At 40.3% G+C, this 22,701-nt stretch overlaps 1 protein-coding gene across 3 annotated transcripts in view; it reads right to left on the reverse strand.

Moving 5' to 3' along the window:
• Nucleotides 1-443: 443 nt before the first annotated feature.
• FBXW2 (F-box and WD repeat domain containing 2) overlaps nt 444-22,701 on the reverse strand; it is a 126,602-nt gene continuing 104,344 nt past the window's right edge. For all 3 annotated transcript variants that reach the window (XM_061550631.1, XM_061550629.1, XM_061550630.1), the window contains 3 exons: nt 20,903-20,989; nt 4,074-4,243; nt 444-2,479 (listed from right to left, as the gene is read on the reverse strand). In XM_061550631.1, the coding sequence (XP_061406615.1) occupies nt 2,191-2,479; nt 4,074-4,243; nt 20,903-20,989 (546 nt within the window). In that variant the 3' untranslated portion in view covers nt 444-2,190. The remainder of the gene's footprint in view (nt 2,480-4,073; nt 4,244-20,902; nt 20,990-22,701) is intronic.

The raw sequence follows: 22,701 nt of genomic DNA on the forward strand, positions 1-22,701 counted from the left end.
AAAAAGCGTGCATGCATTGCCATTAGTAATGTTTACATACTGCGGCAGAGAGAGGCCAACCCGATTACCCTTGTTCATGTTTAGCACAGGAGAGATAAACTACACTCAGATAACAAAGCACAAATGTGTATAGGCTGTGAAATGAGTGCAGCACAGAAAAGGTAATGGTGAAAGCAGGAAAAGGTAAGTGAATTTATCTCAGAGCGCAGATAATTTTCTGAATGTACACCAGTAATATTCATGGCAAAACCATTCCATATTTGAGATTGTCAAAACTATGAATATATTTTACTCATTGGGGAAAAACCAAGAGTAACACAACATTCTTAAATGCATTAAGATTTTGTTGAATTACCCGATGAATAGTGCTTCAATATTTCTTTACAATGCGAATCTACAGAAACGGAGTTAATTTGCAAACAAAAAAATGAAATTGAGCATGATGAAAATATAATCGTTTAGCTTTATTTTGGTGTTTATCCTTTAACATTGGTGAAATATTTAAGACTATACATTTCAAACGTTCCCAGGAAAAAAGCATCTGACAAAATATGTTGGCAGGCTATAGAATGGCAGGCAAAAATATGACATTTAAATCAATAAATCAAAAACAAACAGAAAACTATAGTAGACTTTCATTTATTTGTACAGGTGTTCAAGTTTTATATTACATAACGCTGACAATTCAGGAACTTTCAATTTAACAATTAACAGATCATATCTGCAGCATTCTCCTTGAAACTGTAAAAGCTGTGACCTCCTGCATGTCTTCTGGTCTAGTAGGGCTTTAACGGTTAAAGGCATAAATATGTTTCCGCAAGACATTGTGAAGATGTGTTTATATTATTAATGGAAAAGTTGTTGAAAAAATAAACCCACTCAACAGCAGCAAAACAACGACTCTCCGCCCAGCTGCCCCCAAAAGTAACGAGTGAAATAAACAAAAAATGATGGATCGTGAACAGTGTCAAATAAATGAGATGCTCAAAAAATAAATTAATCAACATTACAGCCAGCCTTTATTCAGACTGATTTAGAGAACAGCCAAAACAGTTATCGAGGTGTGACGGATACTGGCACGTACTAGTAGTGAGTGTCCGCTTTGCCGTCTGGATCAAGGTGTGCTTCATGCAAATGTTTACCGCTTGGGTGGGTGGGAAACAAACAGAATCTCACCAGATTCCCCACCCGGTGACCTTGCACATCGATATGCCCCCCGTGCAGCAATGCAGAGACTCACTCAGTCGTGGTACTTGATGCCTTCCAGTAAGCCACAGGCCAATAACCATATTTATTTGGCTCATAAACTCCGTATAAACTGTACAATTTATTTCACTGTTATCGAGCTATTAAATATACATATATAAAAAATATATTAAATTAAAAAAGACACGGACGCAATGAAAGAAAGCCAATACTTTTTTTTTTCCATTTTTGTTGCCTTGCTAGCAAAGACCAGAATGATGCAATCCTCGGTCAAACCGGACTTGGCTGTGAAGCTGGCACCGCAATGACTGGAGAAAATAAAGTTAAAACGTGTTCCGTCATTATGAAGCACCATCAACTAGCTTGGCTCTGTGCTAAAGTCAGCACCCTCTGTTGCAATATGGATGCAGCCTTCCAGCAGATTATAAGCTTTTGAACCATGCAGAGAGGACAGTGGCCTTTTTTCTAGACTCTTACAGACAAAGAGGACCACTTGCACCATGTCCTGAAAACTGGCTTCCTCAACATTCTTCCTCTTCTCACTTATTGGCAAAATATCAGCAGAGTACTGTTATCAGTTATGACGAGAGTGAACATGGTCATGCTAATATTACGCATTAATTTAAAAGCAGTCACAGCTATAGTTGTGTGTGTGTGTGCGCGCGTATATAATACACATACACACGTGCACAAATGGCTTTTGTTTAATATGGAACCCCAGACTATAATTGAGCTTACTAAAAGGAGCATGGGTGTGTATGGTCAGCTTATTAAAACATTAACTGCCTTACTTTTAAGAGGATTAACTGCCTTACTCTTCTGTCAACATCACACGGCCGTAGCCCTTTCAGGGGTTACCCCCCCCCCAACCCCCACTGCCGTTAAGAGCTTGCGTTGGAGACTGCTGATATAAACCGATGGCTCTCCCCCCGCCCACTGCCAGCCACCGCTCACGCTTCCTTACTCTGCACTGCTTTCCGGCGCTCAACCGTCACCCTTCCAAAACACCAGGTGGATGCTGTGGTCCGGCATGCTGGTGGCAAACACCAGACCCCGGTCGTTGCCGCCACTGAAGCCGTGCAGCCACTCGGCCTCGCCGGCCAGGAAGCTCGATCCACGCTTGGAGCGGCGGTACGAGGGCAGCGGCCACGTGCCGACGCAGCGCTCCGAGCGCACGTCCACCACGCACAGGCTCCGCTGATCCAGCAGCAGTGCGAACGTCTCGCCAAAGCGCAGCAGCGACATCGGCGGTGCATCGCCACATTTCATCACCCTGTCGAGGCGTAGAATTTGTTACGAGCAGTGCTGCTAAGCACTTGAAAACAATCGTCATAATCATGATTGGCCTTGGTAAATCTTACTGTTTCGTGAAGGCCTCCACAAGCTGCCGCTATCTATCTTGATCCTGCAACGCGATGATCCCCCTAACAAATGCACATCAACTGATCCATCGCTCCTTCTGCTTGGTGGAAGTTCTCTAGGATGCGTTCTGTTTCTTGGCTGGCACACCATCATTTTTCTTGACCATCGGCCATTATAACTTTAAGCAATATGTACACTGCCCAACCCACTTATTATTCTTAGCTGTTTGAATTATGTCTTTAACCTGCATATGCTCTAAAAATCTATGTGCTCCCTCAATGGAATTTCTAGCATGCATCTCTCCATGCAAGCTTGATTAGTTAGCATGGTTGGCTATGGATAGTGCAAAACATATTCAACATAAATACGTAAACATACATTTGCACAGTTGAATTTTTGTAAAAAATTAATGTTCACGACCATGTTTTTTAACCATATGTAGTATGCGCACCGATTAAAAACTGTCTTCTTTAGACACATCGGCATGTTGCATTTCATTATCGAGTTCACCTTTCCAAAAGCACTCCGACCTGCTCTCAGCCGCCTTTGCGTCTGGCATCAGTAACATGTAAAGTATAAATTTCGATTTAAAGCTTCTTTCGTGACTGCAGGGATTCACCTTCTTGGTTCTTTCGGTAAAGTCACGTAGAAGGGAAATAATAAAATAATAAAAATTCTTTTTTTAGAAATCCATCTTCAGTTCGAGTTCAGCATAGACGGTCTGGTTGAGCACAACCTTTGTGCTGTTTTATTTTAAAACAAGGACTGCTTACGTTGTGGCCGAAACGTCGTGAGAATTGTATTTTATTATGTTTTATTTTTATTATTTTATTATTTCCCTTCTACGTGACTTTACCGAAAGAACCAAGAAGATGTAAAGTATAATTCGGCCACGAAAGCAGCTGAAAAAAGGTGAACGTGCAATAAGTTTGCTTAAGGTGACAAAACAGACATGCCGAGAAAAAAAAAGTATAATAATTTCGATGTAAAGCTTCTTTCGTGACTGCAGGGATTCATCTTCTTGGTTCTTTCGGTAAAGTCACGTAGAATGGAAATAATAAAATAATAATAAAAGATAATAAAATAATGCAATATAATAATAGAATAAAATAATACAATCTTTTTTTACCTTTTATTTTTATTATTTCCATTCTACGTGACTTTACCGAAAGAACCAAGAAGATGAAAGTATAATAAGTTTGTCCTCAGAGCTTCCTCGACTCTCAAAAGACTAGTTTTGAAGATGTTGGGGTGTAAGTGAGAATTCTAGATTTGAAGCTTTCGTGACTGCAAGGATTCATATTCTTAGGTTTTTTCGGTAAAGTCACATAGGTAAAACATCAAAATTAATAAAAATAAAACAAAAATCACGACGTTTGTGTTGCCTCCGAAACGTCGTGATTTTTGTTTTATTTTATTTGATTTTTTATTAATTTTGATGTTTTACCTACGTGACTTTACCGAAAAAACCTAAGAATATGTAAGTGAGAAGGTGGCACACCCACCTGATCTGCTGGTAGTTGGAGAAATCCCACTGGATGACTCCGAGATCGGAGGCGCACATGATCGTGCGCCCATCGCAGTGCAACTGAGGCTGCAGGCAGATGGTGCGGTCGTCACTGACAGACAGAGTTCTCAAGCACTGGCAGTTGATCTCACGACTGATGGGCCACACCTGGACAGAGAAAAAAAACACAGGTTCGCATTTCCACGTCTAAGTTCCAGATCCCGTTCGTGTAACACTTCATCTTCGGAATCCATTCACCATCTCCATATTTCGATTTAAAGCTTTCGTGACTGTAGGGATTAATCTTCTTGGTTCTTTCGGTAAAGTCACGTAGAAGGGAAATAATAAAATAATAAAAATAAAACATCATAAAATAATTATCACGACGTTTCGGCCACAACGCAAGCAGCCATCTTTACTGAAAGAACCAAGAAGACATCTCCTTATTGGTAATATTTTAGTTTTCTCCAAAATTGAGTTATTTCAAACAAACACTGCATCCCAAGCAGCATTTGTTGTTTTACATTGTTCCTTATTCATTGCTTTAGTTTCCGTTGAACTTCTTCTATACTCAATAGACTAAAAGAACCTCAACCGGCAACGTTATTGGTAAAATAAATGTCAAATGAACGTTCTATTTTTGTGTGTCATTCACCTTCCAAATCCCAGCGCAATGACAAAAGGATTCTAACAGACAAGAGCAGCAACATGTGGATCAGAGAACGAGGGGGGGGGGGGGCAAAGCACTCATTACCAAGATAATCAATTAACCAAAGACAAATCACAAAAGGGGCTGGCAAATGAGATTTACAGATATCACATAGCAAGAGTATCCGGGACGCAGAGCCAATCTGGATGAAAACTCAACAGAAGGTGGTAATAATGAACCAGTAAATTATGTGTGGGGTTGCCTTTATGCAATAGCAGACAAATGATGTCTGATGATGGTTAGGAAGATAAAAAAATATATAAAAATAGAGGTGGCTGGGTGGTTTAGAGGTAAGGGCACTAAAAGCTGGCACCGACGAGATGGTGGGTTTCAATCAGAGGTCGCAATCGGGTACCCGATACCTGTACCCTACCCAATACCTGGCTACCGTTTGCGACCCTGGTGCGGCCGGGTATGGGTACCTGGCTACCGTTTGCGACCCTGGTGTGGCCGGGTATGGGTACGGGTAAGGAATCAAAACCCGTTTGCGACCTCTGGTTTGAATCCAGACTGTGATTATTACACGTGGCTCTTAAAGTGTCTCAGCCCAGTGGCCAATGACTGCACACACAAAACAAAAAAACCCTAGCATATTAAAACGAGATTTTTGTACTTATGGTAAATCTGGTTTTCGTAAGAGGTCGCCGACACGCTGCGAACACAGATATCATAGACTGAAGGAGATGGCTGATAAACACAGGTCTGGACATTGTGGCCCTGGACCTCACACGAGAGGCAGTGGCAGCAGGGGCAGATAAGAACAACAAACCCCTGGGTTTTGAATGTATTATTTGTATATGCACTTAATATGGATACATTCCAGCCCGGGTTATTAAAATACGAGTTTAACTGTCATACGACTAACATTACTGTAATCTGGCGGGACCAGTGGATAAGTCAGCTTAACACGTAGGCTTTCGCGACCAATATTATTCCTAATCAACGTTTTTGTGTTTAGATTGCGTTATTTATAAATGTGTCGTAACCCTCCACCACCCGACACGGCCAATCAGTAAAAAAGTGTCACGTTGACAAAAGACAAATAGTTCACTGCTTTAGCCCACCGGTGTGTTGAAGCGTGAAATGGTTTCACGCTTCAACTATTTGTCTTTTGTCAACGTGACACTTTTTTACTGATTGGCCGTGTCGGGTGGTGGAGGGTTATGACACATTTATAAATAACGCGATCTAAACCCAAAAACGTTGATTATGAACAGTGGAGAAGTGTTGGCTCTTACTGTGGACCAGAGGTCATTTGAAGGAGGGATGTAAGTAGCTCTCCTTTGATATCTGCTTCTATGGCTCTTCTCTAAGGGGTTGCACTGCTCTGCGAGATATCTCCATGGAATATTTGTCTCATGACATGCCACCAAATGCACAATGGGGATAGAATGTGAGAATAAATACAAAAACATTAAGACAAATTACAAGTGAAAATATACATATATTCCCATAGCATTTAATTGTGAGCAGATTACAGTGTCATAATTTCTGAATGTAAAAAATATGAGTGAAAATCAAAGTGTATTTCAGCAAAAATATTTTCAGTAAATTTGGAATGTTTATAAAGCCACAGACAAGGTTGCTAAGAGAAAAAAATCTAATTTTGTTGCTTAACCAAATCACATCACTATATATAGACACACACAGACGTTTGTTGCTGAGAAACTGCTGGAACTACTATTGTTGTCCTATAAGAAAAATTTGAAATTTGGCACCAACATGGTCAAGGAAATGCTTAGACGTAGATAAAAAATGCCTTTCATACTCGTAACCACTGGCAGGTTGAATCTGCTCTTGCCTTTAAAAATCACACACTATTGGAGGTGAATCATTTAGAGCAATGGTAGAGGAGATCGTATAAATCTTGACTTGAAGCTTTCGTGACTGCAGGTCTTTCGGTAAAGTCACGTAGATAGGTTCAAAGAAAAGAACAAAAAATAACAAACTAGATTCTAAGCTTTCGTGACTGCAGGAATTACTCTTTGGTTCTTTCGGTAAAGTCACATTGAAAGGAATAAAATTAGGCAGATCTGAAACACGGTAGGACCAATACCTCGGCCATGGCTGATCATTGTTTTAATGCGGTGGGCTCACACGAAATTTATTTCTCTAAGACGAAGGTACTTTGCAAAACCACTGGCTATCAACAAAGATTCGTTCATGAAGCCATCCACAAATACAGACACACAACTTCAATCGAGAAGATGGGTATAAACTGAGCAATCATTGGAAGGACGTTATCAACCAGTTTACATCACAACTGGCTGTGCTGTTCCCATCCGACCACCTTCCGATTAGTTGTTAGTTGTTATTTTCGGCTCTCCGATTTGACATTAACAGGTTAAATTTCCAACACTAATACAGCCACCTTGGTCTCCCATTAACATGCTAATCTCTCACATTAACATAGCCACCTCCGTGACCTTCGTCGTGGAGACCGCTCTCCGATCTCACATTAACATGCTAATGTCTCACATTAACATCACTAGCCCCACTTCGTTGATGACCCCTGGGCTACACCCATTTTAAACCTTTAAAACTGTCTCTGCCTCAGGAGCTTTCCCCCTCATTTTTTCCTGCTGATGACGATCGCTTGTGTTGTGATCGAAACGTTTTTTGTTATTTTTTGTTATTTTCTTTGAACCTATCTACATGATTTTACCGAAAGACCCGAAGAATAGGAGATAGTATATTTAAAGTGTTTAGCATGAGACCAAAACGTTTCGAACTTTAGATCAACCCTAAAATATAAGTGAAGACAATCCAGAGAACCATTTTTTTAAAATAATTTGGATTAAATCAGTTTATTCATGTTTAAGTATCATCTATTCCTAAATCTCATTAAACATGTCACTGTCTCTATCGCACACTTAAAACCGTGTCTAAAACAAAAGACATTTAACATTAGATAGAAAAATGAATGGGGAAGTGGTGACGTGGTTAGCAAGTTGCACTCTGAATCCAGCTATCCCAGTTTTATTCCCGGCAATTGCCAAATAGTGGAAAGTGACATCTGAACCATTCATAGATCACCCCCTACACTAACCTGCACTTACCAGGGTGGTGAAGTACAGTCAAACAAAACCCATGTCCAACACGGCATGGGGAGGCCTTCATCCAACAGTGTATTGACAAAGCTATGCAAATAAATGATTGTTGTTTAACTAGATGAAAGATATGGATATAAAATCTACGTAGTATCTCGCAAATACAAGGAGTATTTTACATTATTTATTTCAAGCCAACTGTAAAATACTCGAGTATGACATTTTTGCTGATTTTATTTATTCCTCCTCCATGAAGAGATCATGTTCTTTTGTTCCAATTGCAGAAAGATTGGGCTTTTGTGAAAGCCGAGTTCATCTCTGGCTACAATCAAACTTTTGATCAAGATGAAGTGCTCAGTTGTTCTCGATTGTAAGGCATTAAATTGCTTTTTCTGGAACAGCGGTCGAGGGTGCATGGGGCTGAATGCCCGGCAGAGGAAGGGATGCTGTCCTCTTATGAGCAGATCAGGAGCATTGAAAAAGTGTAAAAATATAAAATAAGATATATGGGGAGGAGAGGGATGGGGAGGGAGGCTTGTGAAAGCAGATGATTAATCCCTGACCTCAAGGTCAGCAGGCTTCCAACTGTCACTCAGACTTGGGAGTGAAAATTGAGTAGAGGGAGTCAGGGATGCAGGTTAAAAAAAACGCACGTTACAAACGTAGAAATGAATATTTAGCTTAAAATGCGGTGGTGGGTTTGTGAGGAATGCTGGCAGTAGGCTGTACGTGCTTCAGTGATCTGTGAGACCAGGTGGCAGAGCAGTGGGCTGAGAGATGAGATCGGGCAGCATAGCAAATGAGTCATTTTCTGGGATTTTCACAATGCACGTGTCGCAGCGAGCACTGTTCCTGCGATGTCATCTCGTCAACCTGCTCCATTACCCAACACAAAAAGCTGCCACAACTCGCAGCGCTCCCCCGCTCACATGGCTCTGGCTCTGTCACGCGGCGCATACACAACGCATAATGCTCGTGCCACACCGCTCAGGGTTTGCAATGCTCTGCAGCGGAATGGAAATGGAGATATTAACAGTGAAAACATAATAAATGCCACCTTGGTAGTGTACCTTGAGATAGGTCAATTGCACATAAGCCAATAGATTAATGCGTATGTTGTGATCCCAAATAAAAAAAAGACAAGAATCAGATTCATGACATCTCTTAAAATGGCAAGACATTTTCAATATTTCACGTAGACAAAGAATGCTGTTATTGGTTACACTATTTACTAGTTCATTAGAAACACGCAGCACATTGCATAGTAAGGATGGCTCACTCACTCTCAAATCAATTAATCTATAATGCACACACAATTTTACAATTTCCTTTTTTAAGGCTCTCTCAACACCCTGCAGAATATGCGAAACTCCTCTTATCCGTGATCATATTGCCTGCTACTCCTATTATCAATGAAATTCATGTTATATGTTAGTAGATTCTTCCTGTTGTCAATCTTTATTATACATGGATAAGGCAGATAATCTGGGAGTGGTCTCCCAGAAGCACTACTTTCACCCTATAATCCATGTATTGTTTTTATTATTATTTTAGTCGTCAGTTTAACACGTAGGCTTTCACGACCAATATAATCTATAATAGAGGTTTTTGAGTTAGATTGCGTAAATATCTAAATGTGTCGTTAAAACCCACCAACACACCGGTGTGCTGGACTAGTGACGAATTGGCACGTTCTGTTTACGTGACAACCCTTACTAGTTCTCTGTGTCAGGTGGTGGCGGGTTTTAATGACACATTTATATATTTACATGATCTAACCCAAAAACCTCTACTATGTATTTTAGTCGTATTTACGAGATATCTGGATGTAGCCATGTTTCATAAATAATATAAGTCAGCTCGAAGTGGCGAAACAATAAACCAATTTTACACGCCTATCCCAAACTATCTGTAGTCATGTTTGCAGATAGGCCTCAGATAATAGATTCCACGAACAGTGTCCGTCACATCAACGCAGATAAGGGACGTTTCATTCGACAGACAAAATGTAGAGGTTTTGGTAAACTCTCAAGCACAACCAAAAGCCGAAATAAGCAGAGTAAAAAATGTGGATAATTTCAGATATTTGTTGGGCAGTGAAAACTTTTTCATAACAGGACATTAATGGTACACAGCATCAAAAATTGTACTTCTCCAATACAACCACCCCTAACCTCAATGGCACTTATTTTATCGGTCATACACATGAGGCTCCAAATTAGGCCTGTGAAGCTGCCAATGACATTCGCTGATCTGCTTACACAATTACACAACTCTCAACCCACTGCCGCCGCTTCTCTGCCGTGTCAAGCTGTTCATCGAGTCAACATTTAGTTTAATGTGCCTGCATTTTTAAAATCAGAAAAATTACCTATCAAAGTATAATTCAGCCATATGTTAAATGGAAAAACTCAAACATCCCAAATCTTTTACCCAGACACTATTTTATAACTTATTGGCAACTCTGACAACGGCAATTAACCAAGCACTTAATAAAATCCTTTATTTTGTTTTAAGTGAAGGTGACTGACCTCCAAAGAACAAGCCTGCCATCACTAAACTACAATCTTGTTTGACAGTACTCCATACATATTAAATGTATGGTTCCTCACGCCGACAAAAAACAAGCCTGCCATTAGACTACGATCGTTTTTGACAGCACTACATATGCATACAAATTATAATGATTCCTCACGCCATACCCATTTAATCAAGCATAACCTTTCCAATTAAAACATCAATTATGTTACTATTCTAATGTGAAAGTACTTTTTTTTTGTAAATTGTAGAATAAGAACAATTTTAATAGCATTTATACAATGAACATTTAATTCACTTACAACCTAACATTTAAAATACAATTAAAACTGGCAACTTTCAACTCTCATCTCCAACGAGTTTGGCTTCATAAAATAAATAATGAATTGTGCACTCTGGTAAGGCTATGAGCAACCACGTGCTAAGAAACACATCACTCCTGAATTTCGATTTAAAGCTTTCGTGACTGCAGGGATTCATCTTCTTGGTTCTTTCGGTAAAGTCACGTATAAGAGAAGTAATAAAATAATAAAAATAAAACATAATTGTGAGTATTGTTTATTATGTTTTATTTTTATTATTTTATTACTTCCCTTATACGTGACTTTACATCACTCCTGCTTAACCTGCACGAGGCATCGTGAATACAGCGTCATCACAATGCGCTTCAACTGAGCAGAACCGGTGCGAAATAAAATGGGGTAGTCAACCCAAACTGGAAGCGACCTCATGTTCCTACTACTGGAAACCAGTGCTGTTAAAGCAATTGCGGCATTGAGGCTGTTAATGGAAAACCAGTTCTTCCCATAAATTGTGGGCACATGGGAGGAAAATTGCCTCTATATTTTGGCGACCTCACAAATGTTACAACTGCAAGATTCCAGATTGAGCTCGCATATCGACGAAATTATTGATAGAATTAACTCGTTTATTCAGGAATCTGTTAATATAGAGCCACGACCTGAAACGGGCGCACGTGGGTGTAGAACTTATCGGATGGTCACGTGCTGAGCTACAGCTGTCATCGTGTACCTGCCAAGCTCTGTCGAGAATAATTCACGTGCGGCCAAGGACAGCGTGACGAGGCAATCTTTCCACCCGAAGCCTGAAAGATTTGCACTCGCACATTCTAAGCGGGAATTCCAGTTTCTGGTCAGGGCAATTATTTTGTAGATGAGGACATCGAGTATGTTTTTGTTCCTATAAAAACCACAATGCAATTTATGTTGTGAGTGATTAGTCACTTGCAGCCTTGATCATGCAAGGCTGTATGCCACTTCAGTCGAAGGGTCTTTGTGACAATAATTCACCAAGCCAGTCACAGTCAGTAGACGGGTTGGTGAAGATGTGGACTCAGAACTGATTCATATAGCACATTCCTGCGGAGGGTGCTGGTAGGAACGTTGGGTTGCTCGGTCAATGACCAGGGTCAACGGCGGCGTGGTGTATTCCGCAAATATGGCCGACTGTGAGGGCGGGCACAAGCCGGCGCGAGTAGGTTAAACGTTGAGTTTTATAAGGGCACCACGGGGTGACCAGCCCCTCCCCTCCCCACCCAGCCCCACCCCACCCAGCCCCACCCAGCCCCACCCAGCCCCACCCCGCCCCTCCCCACCCAGCCCCTCCCCACCCAGCCCCTCCCCACCCTCCCCTCTCCACCCAGCCCCACCCCTCCCATTATTGGATGCACGACGGACGGACGGACACAATAATCCCCTGTGGGCTGGTGGAACCAGGTGGTTCCTACCAGTATCATTCGCTACTGATATTATCAATGGCTGGGAATAAAAAGTTATGATACCAGGTTCAAAACGCAGTGCACTACCACCTATGCTGAACTTCCTTTTCACCGTACGTAACCAACCGTGCTTATTGGAGGTGCGTGGGAAGGACAAACTAAACACAAGAAGCAGTTTTCAATTTAGATGTAAAAGTGCACGATAGCAATGTGGAATTTCCAGCACAGGCTCCGAGGGGTGTCAACAGAAGGGGAGCTCCACCTAGAATTACTCATATGAGTAGGAAATCACTCTGCCTTGTGTTTCTCAGTGGAATTTTAATGACGTGAAATGCAGAATGTGTTATACATGAGGGGGACATTCAAAAAGTCTTAATAAAGGGCTACTGCAATAAGCCACAGCATACAGATGTACAACCTATTTGACGCCTCAAGATGTTGTACCAATTGCACACAGCGCACCGATGTTCTGCGTCATGTTAAAACAACGTTATTTTACGAGTGTTCGTTGCGAGTTTAAGATAACGCTCTCAAAACTGTTAGATGGCCACATTCTTGTATAAATGTATTATTTTACGATTGCAATAACTAATACGGAACATGAGTTGGTACACTCAATAAGGTCAGGCTATTATTCTGTTAATATTAAACAGGAGGCAAAATATTATTTTCTTTAAACTGTTACAGAATAATACAAATGTTTAAGATGTCAATGATAAATTGCTCGTAAAAAAAAATCAATTTTTAGTACTCCACAAGAAGTAATGCATCACTGCTACAAGTAAGCATTAACATAATTTATGCAGCAATCATTGAAGCAGTCACACAGAGCAATGAGATGTTGCATGTTCTACACTAATAACCAGCCAATGCAAATCCCGGTTTAATGATATGCAACTTGGAAGCTATTACACGCGCAAGCAGCCAAAGCAAATTGCATGTGGGTGGCTTTCAATATAAAGCATCTAAAGGTGTGCTTTACAAGTCCAAGCGGAGAATTCCTTTCGCTTTAAACGGCACGGCCACCATTAAACATCAAGGATTGTGCAAGAACACAGTGTACGGGAACTACCATACTTTGCCGTTTAATGATGATATTCTGTGTAAAGAGATACATAGAAAAACACAAAATAAATTATTTACAAAAAGTGTCCCCATTAAGCTGCCTGCAAAAGATCTACACTGTAGTAGGGGTTATGCCTTCCAGCATATTACAAAAATTCAAACTTACATAAAACACCATGTATGCAGGGTCAATATGTATTAAATATAAGCATACACAATGTTTTTTTCCATTTGAATAAGATATCAGAAGTGAATTTCAGTACGATGTTGTTAGATTATTCATAAGCATATGTTGTTACTTACTATCAGATGGGTATTCGAGTCGTTTTGAGAAGATCCTAAGCACGATGATACTTATGACTACTCTCTTCCTATTATTTGGACTGATGCTTTTACTTTAATAAACAATGCATTGATGTATTTATTAAACTTAATTCTTAAGCTCATGCTACATGCATAGAATCCCATGTGAAAATAAAAGTTTTTTTTTTAAAGTAAATGTTCTTATACATTGTATGTAATGGGTTCACGTGACCCTGAAAGGTCCCACCGGCCCCCCCTACGCTCACCACAATTAAAAATAAATGACTCTTCAACCAAATCGTAACCATGAATTATGAAAATGCATTGAATCACCATGGGGTGCAGGGGATGGTTAACCCTACCCTTGAGTACCCAAAACCAGCAATATATTACAATAGCAGTGACTTTTACGAAATCTCGAGGCAAAAGAAGAAGCCAAACTTGTTTATCATGCTTAGACTTTAAGTATCAGACTAGACCTGCCCTTTGATGGTTGCCCTCTGTTTCACACACATGATATATATTTCTGCCTGGGACTATTAATCATGCAGTGAGGTCCACAGCCACTCGCGGTTGGCATGTTATCGCCCAAACTAATACAGCTTGAAATTGGCACTGTATGCCCAATATACCGTTCTGCAGCACTAAACAGGTTTGAGAAGATGATGATGGATGATAAAGCAAAGAACCTTAAAATAACAAATAATGCGATGTTGATATCTCTATGTGAAGTCTGCACAACATGAAACCGGGTTCAAGGCCAGGGCAAAAGAGATCATCTTAGAAATGGAGGAAACGGCTAAGTTTGTACACAGAGTGGGTTTACCTAAAAGGTACAGGGGAATATTTGGGGTATATTTCACATTGATGTTTGTTGACATCCAATTAACATGTGCTATAAATCACAAGTTTTTCTTCACTGAATGCCATCTTTGTTTATAGCTATATTTCAACGAACCTCCAGTTTTTCTTCACTGAATGCCATCTTTGTTTATAGCTATAGTTCAACGAACCTCCAGTTTTTCTTCACTGAATGCCATCTTTGTTTATAGCTATAGTTCAACGAGCCTCCAGTTTTTAATAAGTGGACACTTTTTATGACATGAAAACTTTGTTTCGAAAAAAAAAGGCGATGTTATGTTTTTAAATGGCTAGACAAAAATAACAACATGAGCAATTTAAACAATTGTTGTGCAGGACGACCACACGGAGATGGAATTCACTGCAAGGGCTGATGCCGTTTATTAACACTGTTCACACGACACTAACTCACACCAGAGGCAGGTGCTTCTCTATTCTTGGTCCTTCCTCTGGACCCCCGAACTCGATGTTATCCTACCCTCCGCTATCCCTCGGGGCTCTCTCGCTCGTCTGCACGGGACGGGGGTTCATCCAACACCGCCTTCGTCACGTGGTCCCCCCTTAAGTACCCCATTGGCGGCTCCTCCCCCTGGCTCGGACCCGCCTTTGTTCTCGAAGGTACCCCTTACCGCACCCGTGACATGACGTGATTCTTAACTGTCAACTCGCTGGCACCTCCCTCTGTTCACCCCCTCGTGGTAGCCCACACGACTCCTCTACACAATGACTGGCAAATGCAACGTGGCACGGAAAGGAAGCTTATTGCATGGTGGGGGCAACCCGACAAAAACTGCCACGGCAAACGCGCTGGAAATGTGATTGAAGGGAAGGCCCATCCATGCGAAGCATCATTCTGCCCATAGAGGCTGACAAATCTGCTTTACCCGACTGTGATGAGTGGCCAAATGGACATTCGCTCAGTTTAATCAGTGGTTATTGCCAATAAGCACCGCGTACCATTTACAACTAACTACCTTTCAGTTATTTGTGTTGGCTATCTGCACCCAGTTAAATTTTAATTTCAAGTAAATGTGAAAAAAAAGTTTCATTTCTTTCTCTTTCAAAGTTATTTTGCAGGTAAAGTAAAAGAGATGCAATGCTATTAATGTGTATGCACAGAGCTATTTAACAATTCCATTACATTATTTTAATTGCTCTATTTAACAAAACTTAGTTTTTCTGCCATGTTTTTTTTCTTGATTAAGAGTTCCACAGAGTATTGCTTTAAGCCACAGGCTTATTAGCATGCCATTTCCTCTGAACATGTTGTTTTCATCAGCGGTACAGTTAATCATCTTTACCTGGGGAAAAACAACAAATATCCGTGATTATGATCGTAAAAAGGAGGCACCTGAAGGCTCAAGAAACAAGAGACCCTTCAGCCGTCGTACTGGATGATTGCTTTCTTGTTCACAAATGAGACGTAACACATACCCAAGATAGTCCCATGCAGATATAACATTTGGCACTTTCAATCATTTTGCTCTAGAAATGTAATGAGACTCCTACTCACTGTCCCACTCAGGACAGGCAGTGGGGGTTTAGCAGTATGAGAGAAAAAACACTTTATATGATGTAGATTTTATGCACAAATTGAACATATTGGTTCCATCAATGAACTCCTCGGTTTTTCTGCTATGAGGGAGAACACGAATATGTAGCCTACTTTGATGGATGTAATATGTAGAAGTTAAAGTAAGTGATGATGAAGTTTGTTAAATAAAAATCGTTATATTTAGACGGATTGAAGACCTTAACATCGCTTGCTCCTTGAGTGTTCCTTTGAAACTTTCCAGCACTTAAAATATCCAATTACTGTGTAAATACTTCCTGCACATAACACACACAGGTTATAAAGCAAGCCGTTCTATTCTCTGTGGAAAAAGTACATCCAAAATATGAATGAACATCTTATGAGGACAGACCAGTCAATGGGATATCATTTTACAGATCAGCTTAAAGGCAAGATTTAAAAATGAATGTATGAATATGAAGAGCAAAAAACTACTGGCTTGTAAAGTACAGCAAATTTTCTTATAATTATCTTTGGTAATAGAAATGTCTCCAAGGCTTAAAGATATAACATGTTTGGAATACAAATGCTCTACTTCCAATGCACTTAATACCATAACAGATTGTGCAAATCAAAGCCTTGAATTTTAATGTAAAACATTAATCATACAGCCATCTCATATTTCAATACTTTTTTTTACTCATCGTCTTCTATAAACATTAACTTTTGCAGCTTATATAACTTAGATTTGTGCTAATGTCAAATTATGGCATAATAAGACCATGTTTGCCCATTCCATTATAAAACCATTTGTCAGAATGGGTTAATTGTATTTTATGAAACCAGATTCCGACTCTATGAACTTAACCCAGGGCAAGTAAAAAAGGGCAAATCGAAATGAATTTCTCCAATAACAACACGAACATTTTGCACCCAAATCATTTTCGCAAGGCCGTATTGCTTCAAAACAATGCCGCTTGTATTAGCATTGCTCCTCCTGCCACAGTCAAAGAGGCAAGTGTATTATTATTATTATTTGGGACCTTTTATTTTTTCAGTAAATCAGTTTAACCGGGAATGTGTTATCGATCTTCTGACAAACCACGGATGAATTCATAAAGTTTGCTGCCGAATCGTGCAAAATCTATTTGGGTCGCATCAACACCACATGCAGCACTTGATAAAATCTCCTGCCGATGGGAGATTGGGCTGTTTTGCGAGGCGACCTTCACAGTGGGGCTAGCAGTGCAATAAATTGTAGCGATGCCAGGTGGGAGGTAATAATAGCGTGTACTTCCCCAGAGTGCAATGCCCTACCTCTAATTTTCTCCTCCTCCTCCACCAGCTCCGCAAATGGCGTCGCGAAGATGCGAATCTGGTGTGCATAGTTCGTCCGTTGATAACACAAGGGCACGAATAAGTCTATCATGAAGGTAACATGCCTGCGTTTTGGCTATGTAATTGTACTTTTATTTTACAGTATTTTCAAGATGTTCTTTAAGAATGAAAATATATAAACTCCAATTATTGCATAGGAAATATCCGTTTAGTCTCGACCAAAATATCCCATATGTAGGATAGCATAAGATTTTATTTGAACATAGTTACGAGCTACTTTCTGCAGTCTTGCTATTCATTGTTGCCACCTGTTCATTCAAATGTGATGATATAGTAGCTTCAAGACCATCGTGCAAGATGGGATGTTACACCTCAAAGGATTATGACCATTAGCAAATAATTAATTATGGGTTGTTAAAAGGAACATTGCATTTACAAGTCCATAAATGGTACCATAAACAATGGAAATAAATAAATATTGCCGTGCACGACAGCTTTAAAGTGAAAACTGTTTCCCTACAATGTTTATACAGGCATCTGCTTACAAACAATGATACAGCCCACAATTCAAATATCAATAACCCAGGTCACATGGGAAACATTGTATTTAAATGTCTGGCGTTAAAATCAGCAGGACTCCCAGGGTTTTGATGGTACCAGCGTTATAACTCAGTGTGCCCTTCATTACAGCTGAATGGAGCATGTTTACAACATTTGGACCGTATAAAGATATGATGTGGTCATTAAACCTTGCAGTTCACATGTGAACATTACAATGATAAAACCTGTATGATAAACACTAATATTTATTTCACCAACTACAAGGATTTCGACCCAATTATAATACAAATGATGAATCTACTGACCAATTACAAAATGACAATACAGGGACAAAATGGATAAATATATCTCAGAACCCTTAATAAGTATACCCTCAATCATGTCAAGGAACAGCCCTGGAAAATGACATTGTAGAACTATTTCTGGTACGACCTCAATAGGCTTACAACACGAGACAAAGCAACTTCATGAGGAATCAAGAGTGCTTTTCTGCACATCACATTTTGATGTATACCCTAAATATGTTATCCTGAAGAGCTGAACAAAATAGACAACTTCTCTGCATGTTTTCAATGCTCCTCATATTAAAAAAATATGCAGTATATATTTATTCGAAATCTAAAATGAGTCTTCAAATTACAGGGCAAAAGTAGTTTAGCTAACAGTATAAACTAATTGTAGCATTACAGCAAGAACATTTATTAGGTCAAATATTTGACAAAAACCCAATTTGTGGGGTTGGCCTTGAATTTTTTTTATTTAACATTTTTGGGTAATTTTCCTTTTTTTTTTACTCTTTAAAAATATTCACGTCACCCAATGTCTCTGCTGACTGCACAGCTCACTTCTGTGCGAGCTGCTTTGCATTGCCAAGGTCATTGTGAACATTTAACTGGTACGTGTATGGACAGCAGCAGGAATAGCAGACACAATTTAGCACAGCTTCTTTTACAGTAATAAGAGAACATCTTAAAAATTCCAAGATTCTATCTTCACATACAAGACTAGAATGGATTCATTCAAAGAATAGAGTCTAAAGCATTCGAACAAGACATTGTTTTTTCTGAAGAATTTACCTCTGATAGGGGTATATTCACTGCAACAAAGTCAACGTAAATATATATATATTGGTGAACCCACAGAAACAACTTGCCTAGAAATAGGAAAATGCAGTGAAGCATTGGTACAGCTCTCTAGTGCACTTTCACACATCACCGTCAGCACCAATTTAAGAGTATGCGCACCGATGCCATTAAGAGCTCTTGTAATTGTTGTTTATACCGCTTTCTATTAGTGCTAATGGCTAAACAAAAAGAGTTTTAGTCCTGACATTGGTGCAGAATGCCAATATGTCATGTTTGTAATACTCACTTTCTGAGCAGAATAATAAAGATACAATGCGCTGTGAAGCAGGACCATTGCACAAAAACATCACCACCTATTTTATGTTTCCTTTTAAGGCAGTATTATTAACTAATGTGTTGGGGTTTTTTGTTACATACAAAGCCCAACTTTGCATTCACTACAAAACTAAGTGGACCATAAACAAGCCAAAGCCGATAATTAATGCACTCTTCCTTCACTTCATGACACTGGAATTACATTGAATGTAAACCATCATTAATCACTGCCAGCTTTTATTGTCTCTTGCCCTAAACTTAAGTGGTGGAAAAGAACTCAAAACATTTGGAATTGATGGCACATGCTACTAAAAGCACTATTTTATTTTGTGCCTGGTTCGTTGTACATCATATGAAGCCAACAGCTGCCAAATGATGTATCCACGAGCTGAATTGTTGCTCATGGTAGTGAAGCGATAGCAACGTTTACCAAACAAGCTTCATCGTAAACAATGTCAATAAAGTGTTGTGATTTACCTTTTACATGCCACTGTTTTTTTTAAATAAATGTTTACATAGAGATGTCCTCACCAAGGGTTCAGTTCAATAAAAAATGTGCTTATAAAGAATTTCCCCAGTAAGTCTACTTAGCTAATATTACCCAGTGATACACAAGCTCTGAATGTTTGACTGGGAACAAGTGTCACTTTAGGAATGGCACAGGCAAGGAGACATTGCAAGGCCACTCCCTGGACAAGTGGCATCTGCAAAGGCACAGCTGAGGCAGACGTTCCAGGCAAAGCATGACTTAAATAAAATTGCAAGGCGCTATCGAAACAACGTTTAGCCATTAAATATAGAAAGGAACAAGCGAATAACGTTTTGTTTAGCAGTATCCGGTGAATTAAATTTTTCTGTCAATAATTGTGTATGGGAGCCCAAAATAGCAGGGCACCCTTTTGCATTTCGAGATCTGTTAGTCACCTGTTCATAGTCCTGTCATGCAGACATGGCATAAAGCATTTTCATTTTTGACATTACCTGCATCCCCCCCCCCTCCCTCGTCAGACTTAAACGTCTCAAATGGGGAAAGTAATGGTCACTGGAACAATCTTGACATCAGCTCTCTGAAACTGTCCCAATTCGTTCTTTAATGGATAAGTGCAACCATAGATACTCATACAATGTCTCCTTCATATATGTGTATCTTCATGTAACGAGAAGACCATTTTCCTTAGACTGATGAGGTAAATATTTCACGTCTCTCTGGAAATTCAGACCCAATATTTCCGAGGCCATGTCTCAGAAGTCCTACAGCAAATTTTAGGCTTAAAAGCCATCAATTTCTTACAGGTAATTTATATTTGTTAAGCATTCATTACATTTAATTTGCATGTACAATTAGTGACAATCAAGGAGCAAAGATAGAGGGAAAATAACTATAATTTCCTTTTCATTTAACGTTTTGCTCATTCTTATGGATTACTTAAATGAGACATTTCAATTTAGGGGATAGCATGGACAACACATACAAATGCAAATACAAACAAGGAACTAATCACATGTGCATTCATTTCCAAGTAGGGCAAATAGAAAATAACTGTGCACACTTCATGATTAAAGCATTCTACTTTAATTTCCCTGAATAACAGTGCAATTACAAGACATCCGACGGCGTTGAAGCACAAACAATATCCCTTTACAACCGTAATCTCCAAACCGCGGCAAACAACAACAACAACAGGCTGCAGGAGAGAACCTGTGTAACAGGGCACAAACCGGAACAGACGACAATCAGAAATTGCCATTACCTTGATTTCGTACTTGTCAGCACTTAGGAGGATGAATTCTCCTGGGCTGTGCATGAGGGACTCCACCATGCTTTGCTGAAAAACCACCTGCACGCGCACGCACACAATGCACACACGCAGAGATACATACTTAAAATGGTGCTCAAAGTCAGCTTGATAATTGTTTTTTTACCCTTCTATCTGGCAACAAAACTGACACCTTTTTTACAAGGAGTCATGTTTGCATAGACCACAATACCTGCAGCCATAATGCAAACAAAAAACATAACTCTGATAATATATGCACTGTCCTTGAAGTTGATTGGTCCACACCCGAGACCGCTTTCCTTAGAGCTTAGTCTCACATGGGTTGGACCAGATGACGCCAAAAGGCGCACAACTCAAAGACAATGCACCATCAGAGTATGAGAGCTCGGGGTAAGCATTTACACCATTGGAACCTCATAAAAAAAAGGTGTCAGTTTTGTTGCCAGATAGAAGGGTAAAAAAAACAATTATCATATTTTTTACTGGCAAATGAGGATCCAATGGTGTAAAGTCAGCTTCTAAAACACTGTGCAATGCTGCAACAACAAAAATTACATTCGTCAACGGCACTGCATTAAAAAAAATAGTTCTCATCTATTCATTTATACTTAACTAGCTGTACTACCCGGCTTCGCCCGGGACTTGTATCCACCACGGCCGGCCGCCTTTGTCTCCCCAGTGGCGATGTTAATACGCCACACCAGTTACTCGTTTGAGGCTGAGTCGACCTATGTGAGGTTCAAATAATCTTGATCGGTGGTGGCCATGAGCGGGAATCTAACTCGGTTCGCCGGGTTGGTAGCGCAGCGTAGCGTTAACCACTACACCCACCGCTCCTCACACACACAGACGCACACACACACAGACACACGCAGAAACACACAGACAGACACAGACAGACACAAAGACAGCACGCTAACCACTACACTACCGCTCCCCACACACCACACACGCAGACACACACACAGAACACACACACAGACAGACACACACACACAGACACACAGACAGCACGCTAACCACTACACTACCGCTCCCCACACACCACACACGCACACACACAGACACACACACAGACACACACACAGACACACACACACAGACACACACACACAGACACACACACACACAGACACACAGGCAGCACGCTAAGCACTACACTACCGTTCCTCCTACACACCACACACGCACACACACAGACACACACACACAGACACACACACACAGACACACACACACAGACACACACACACAGACACACACACAGACACACACACACAGACACACACACACACATAGACACAGGCAGTACGCTAAGCACTACACTACCGTTCCCCCTACACAACACACGCGCGCGCGTCCATAGGTACACATACACGCGCTTGCTGCAGACACACACATACACACACATACATAACCGCACATACACACAAACACATACACACACATGCATACACACAAACATACACATACACACACATGCATACACACAAACATACACATACATACAAACACACACATACATACACACAAACACATACACAATACACACACACATACATACAGACACACACATACATACACACAAACACATACAGACACATACATACAGACACACAGACATACACATAAACACATACACACATAGTCATGACCCGGCTTTGCCCGGGACTTGTATCCACCACGCCCGGCCGCCTTTGTCTCCCCAGTGGCGATGTTAATACGCCACACCAGTTACTCGTTTTGAGGCTGAGTCCCTCCCTCGCCACTCT

Source organism: Lethenteron reissneri, chromosome 12, assembly GCF_015708825.2.
Source record: "Lethenteron reissneri isolate LAM-NWPU_2019-01 chromosome 12, ASM1570882v1, whole genome shotgun sequence".
NCBI classification, from domain to species: domain Eukaryota; kingdom Metazoa; phylum Chordata; class Hyperoartia; order Petromyzontiformes; family Petromyzontidae; genus Lethenteron; species Lethenteron reissneri.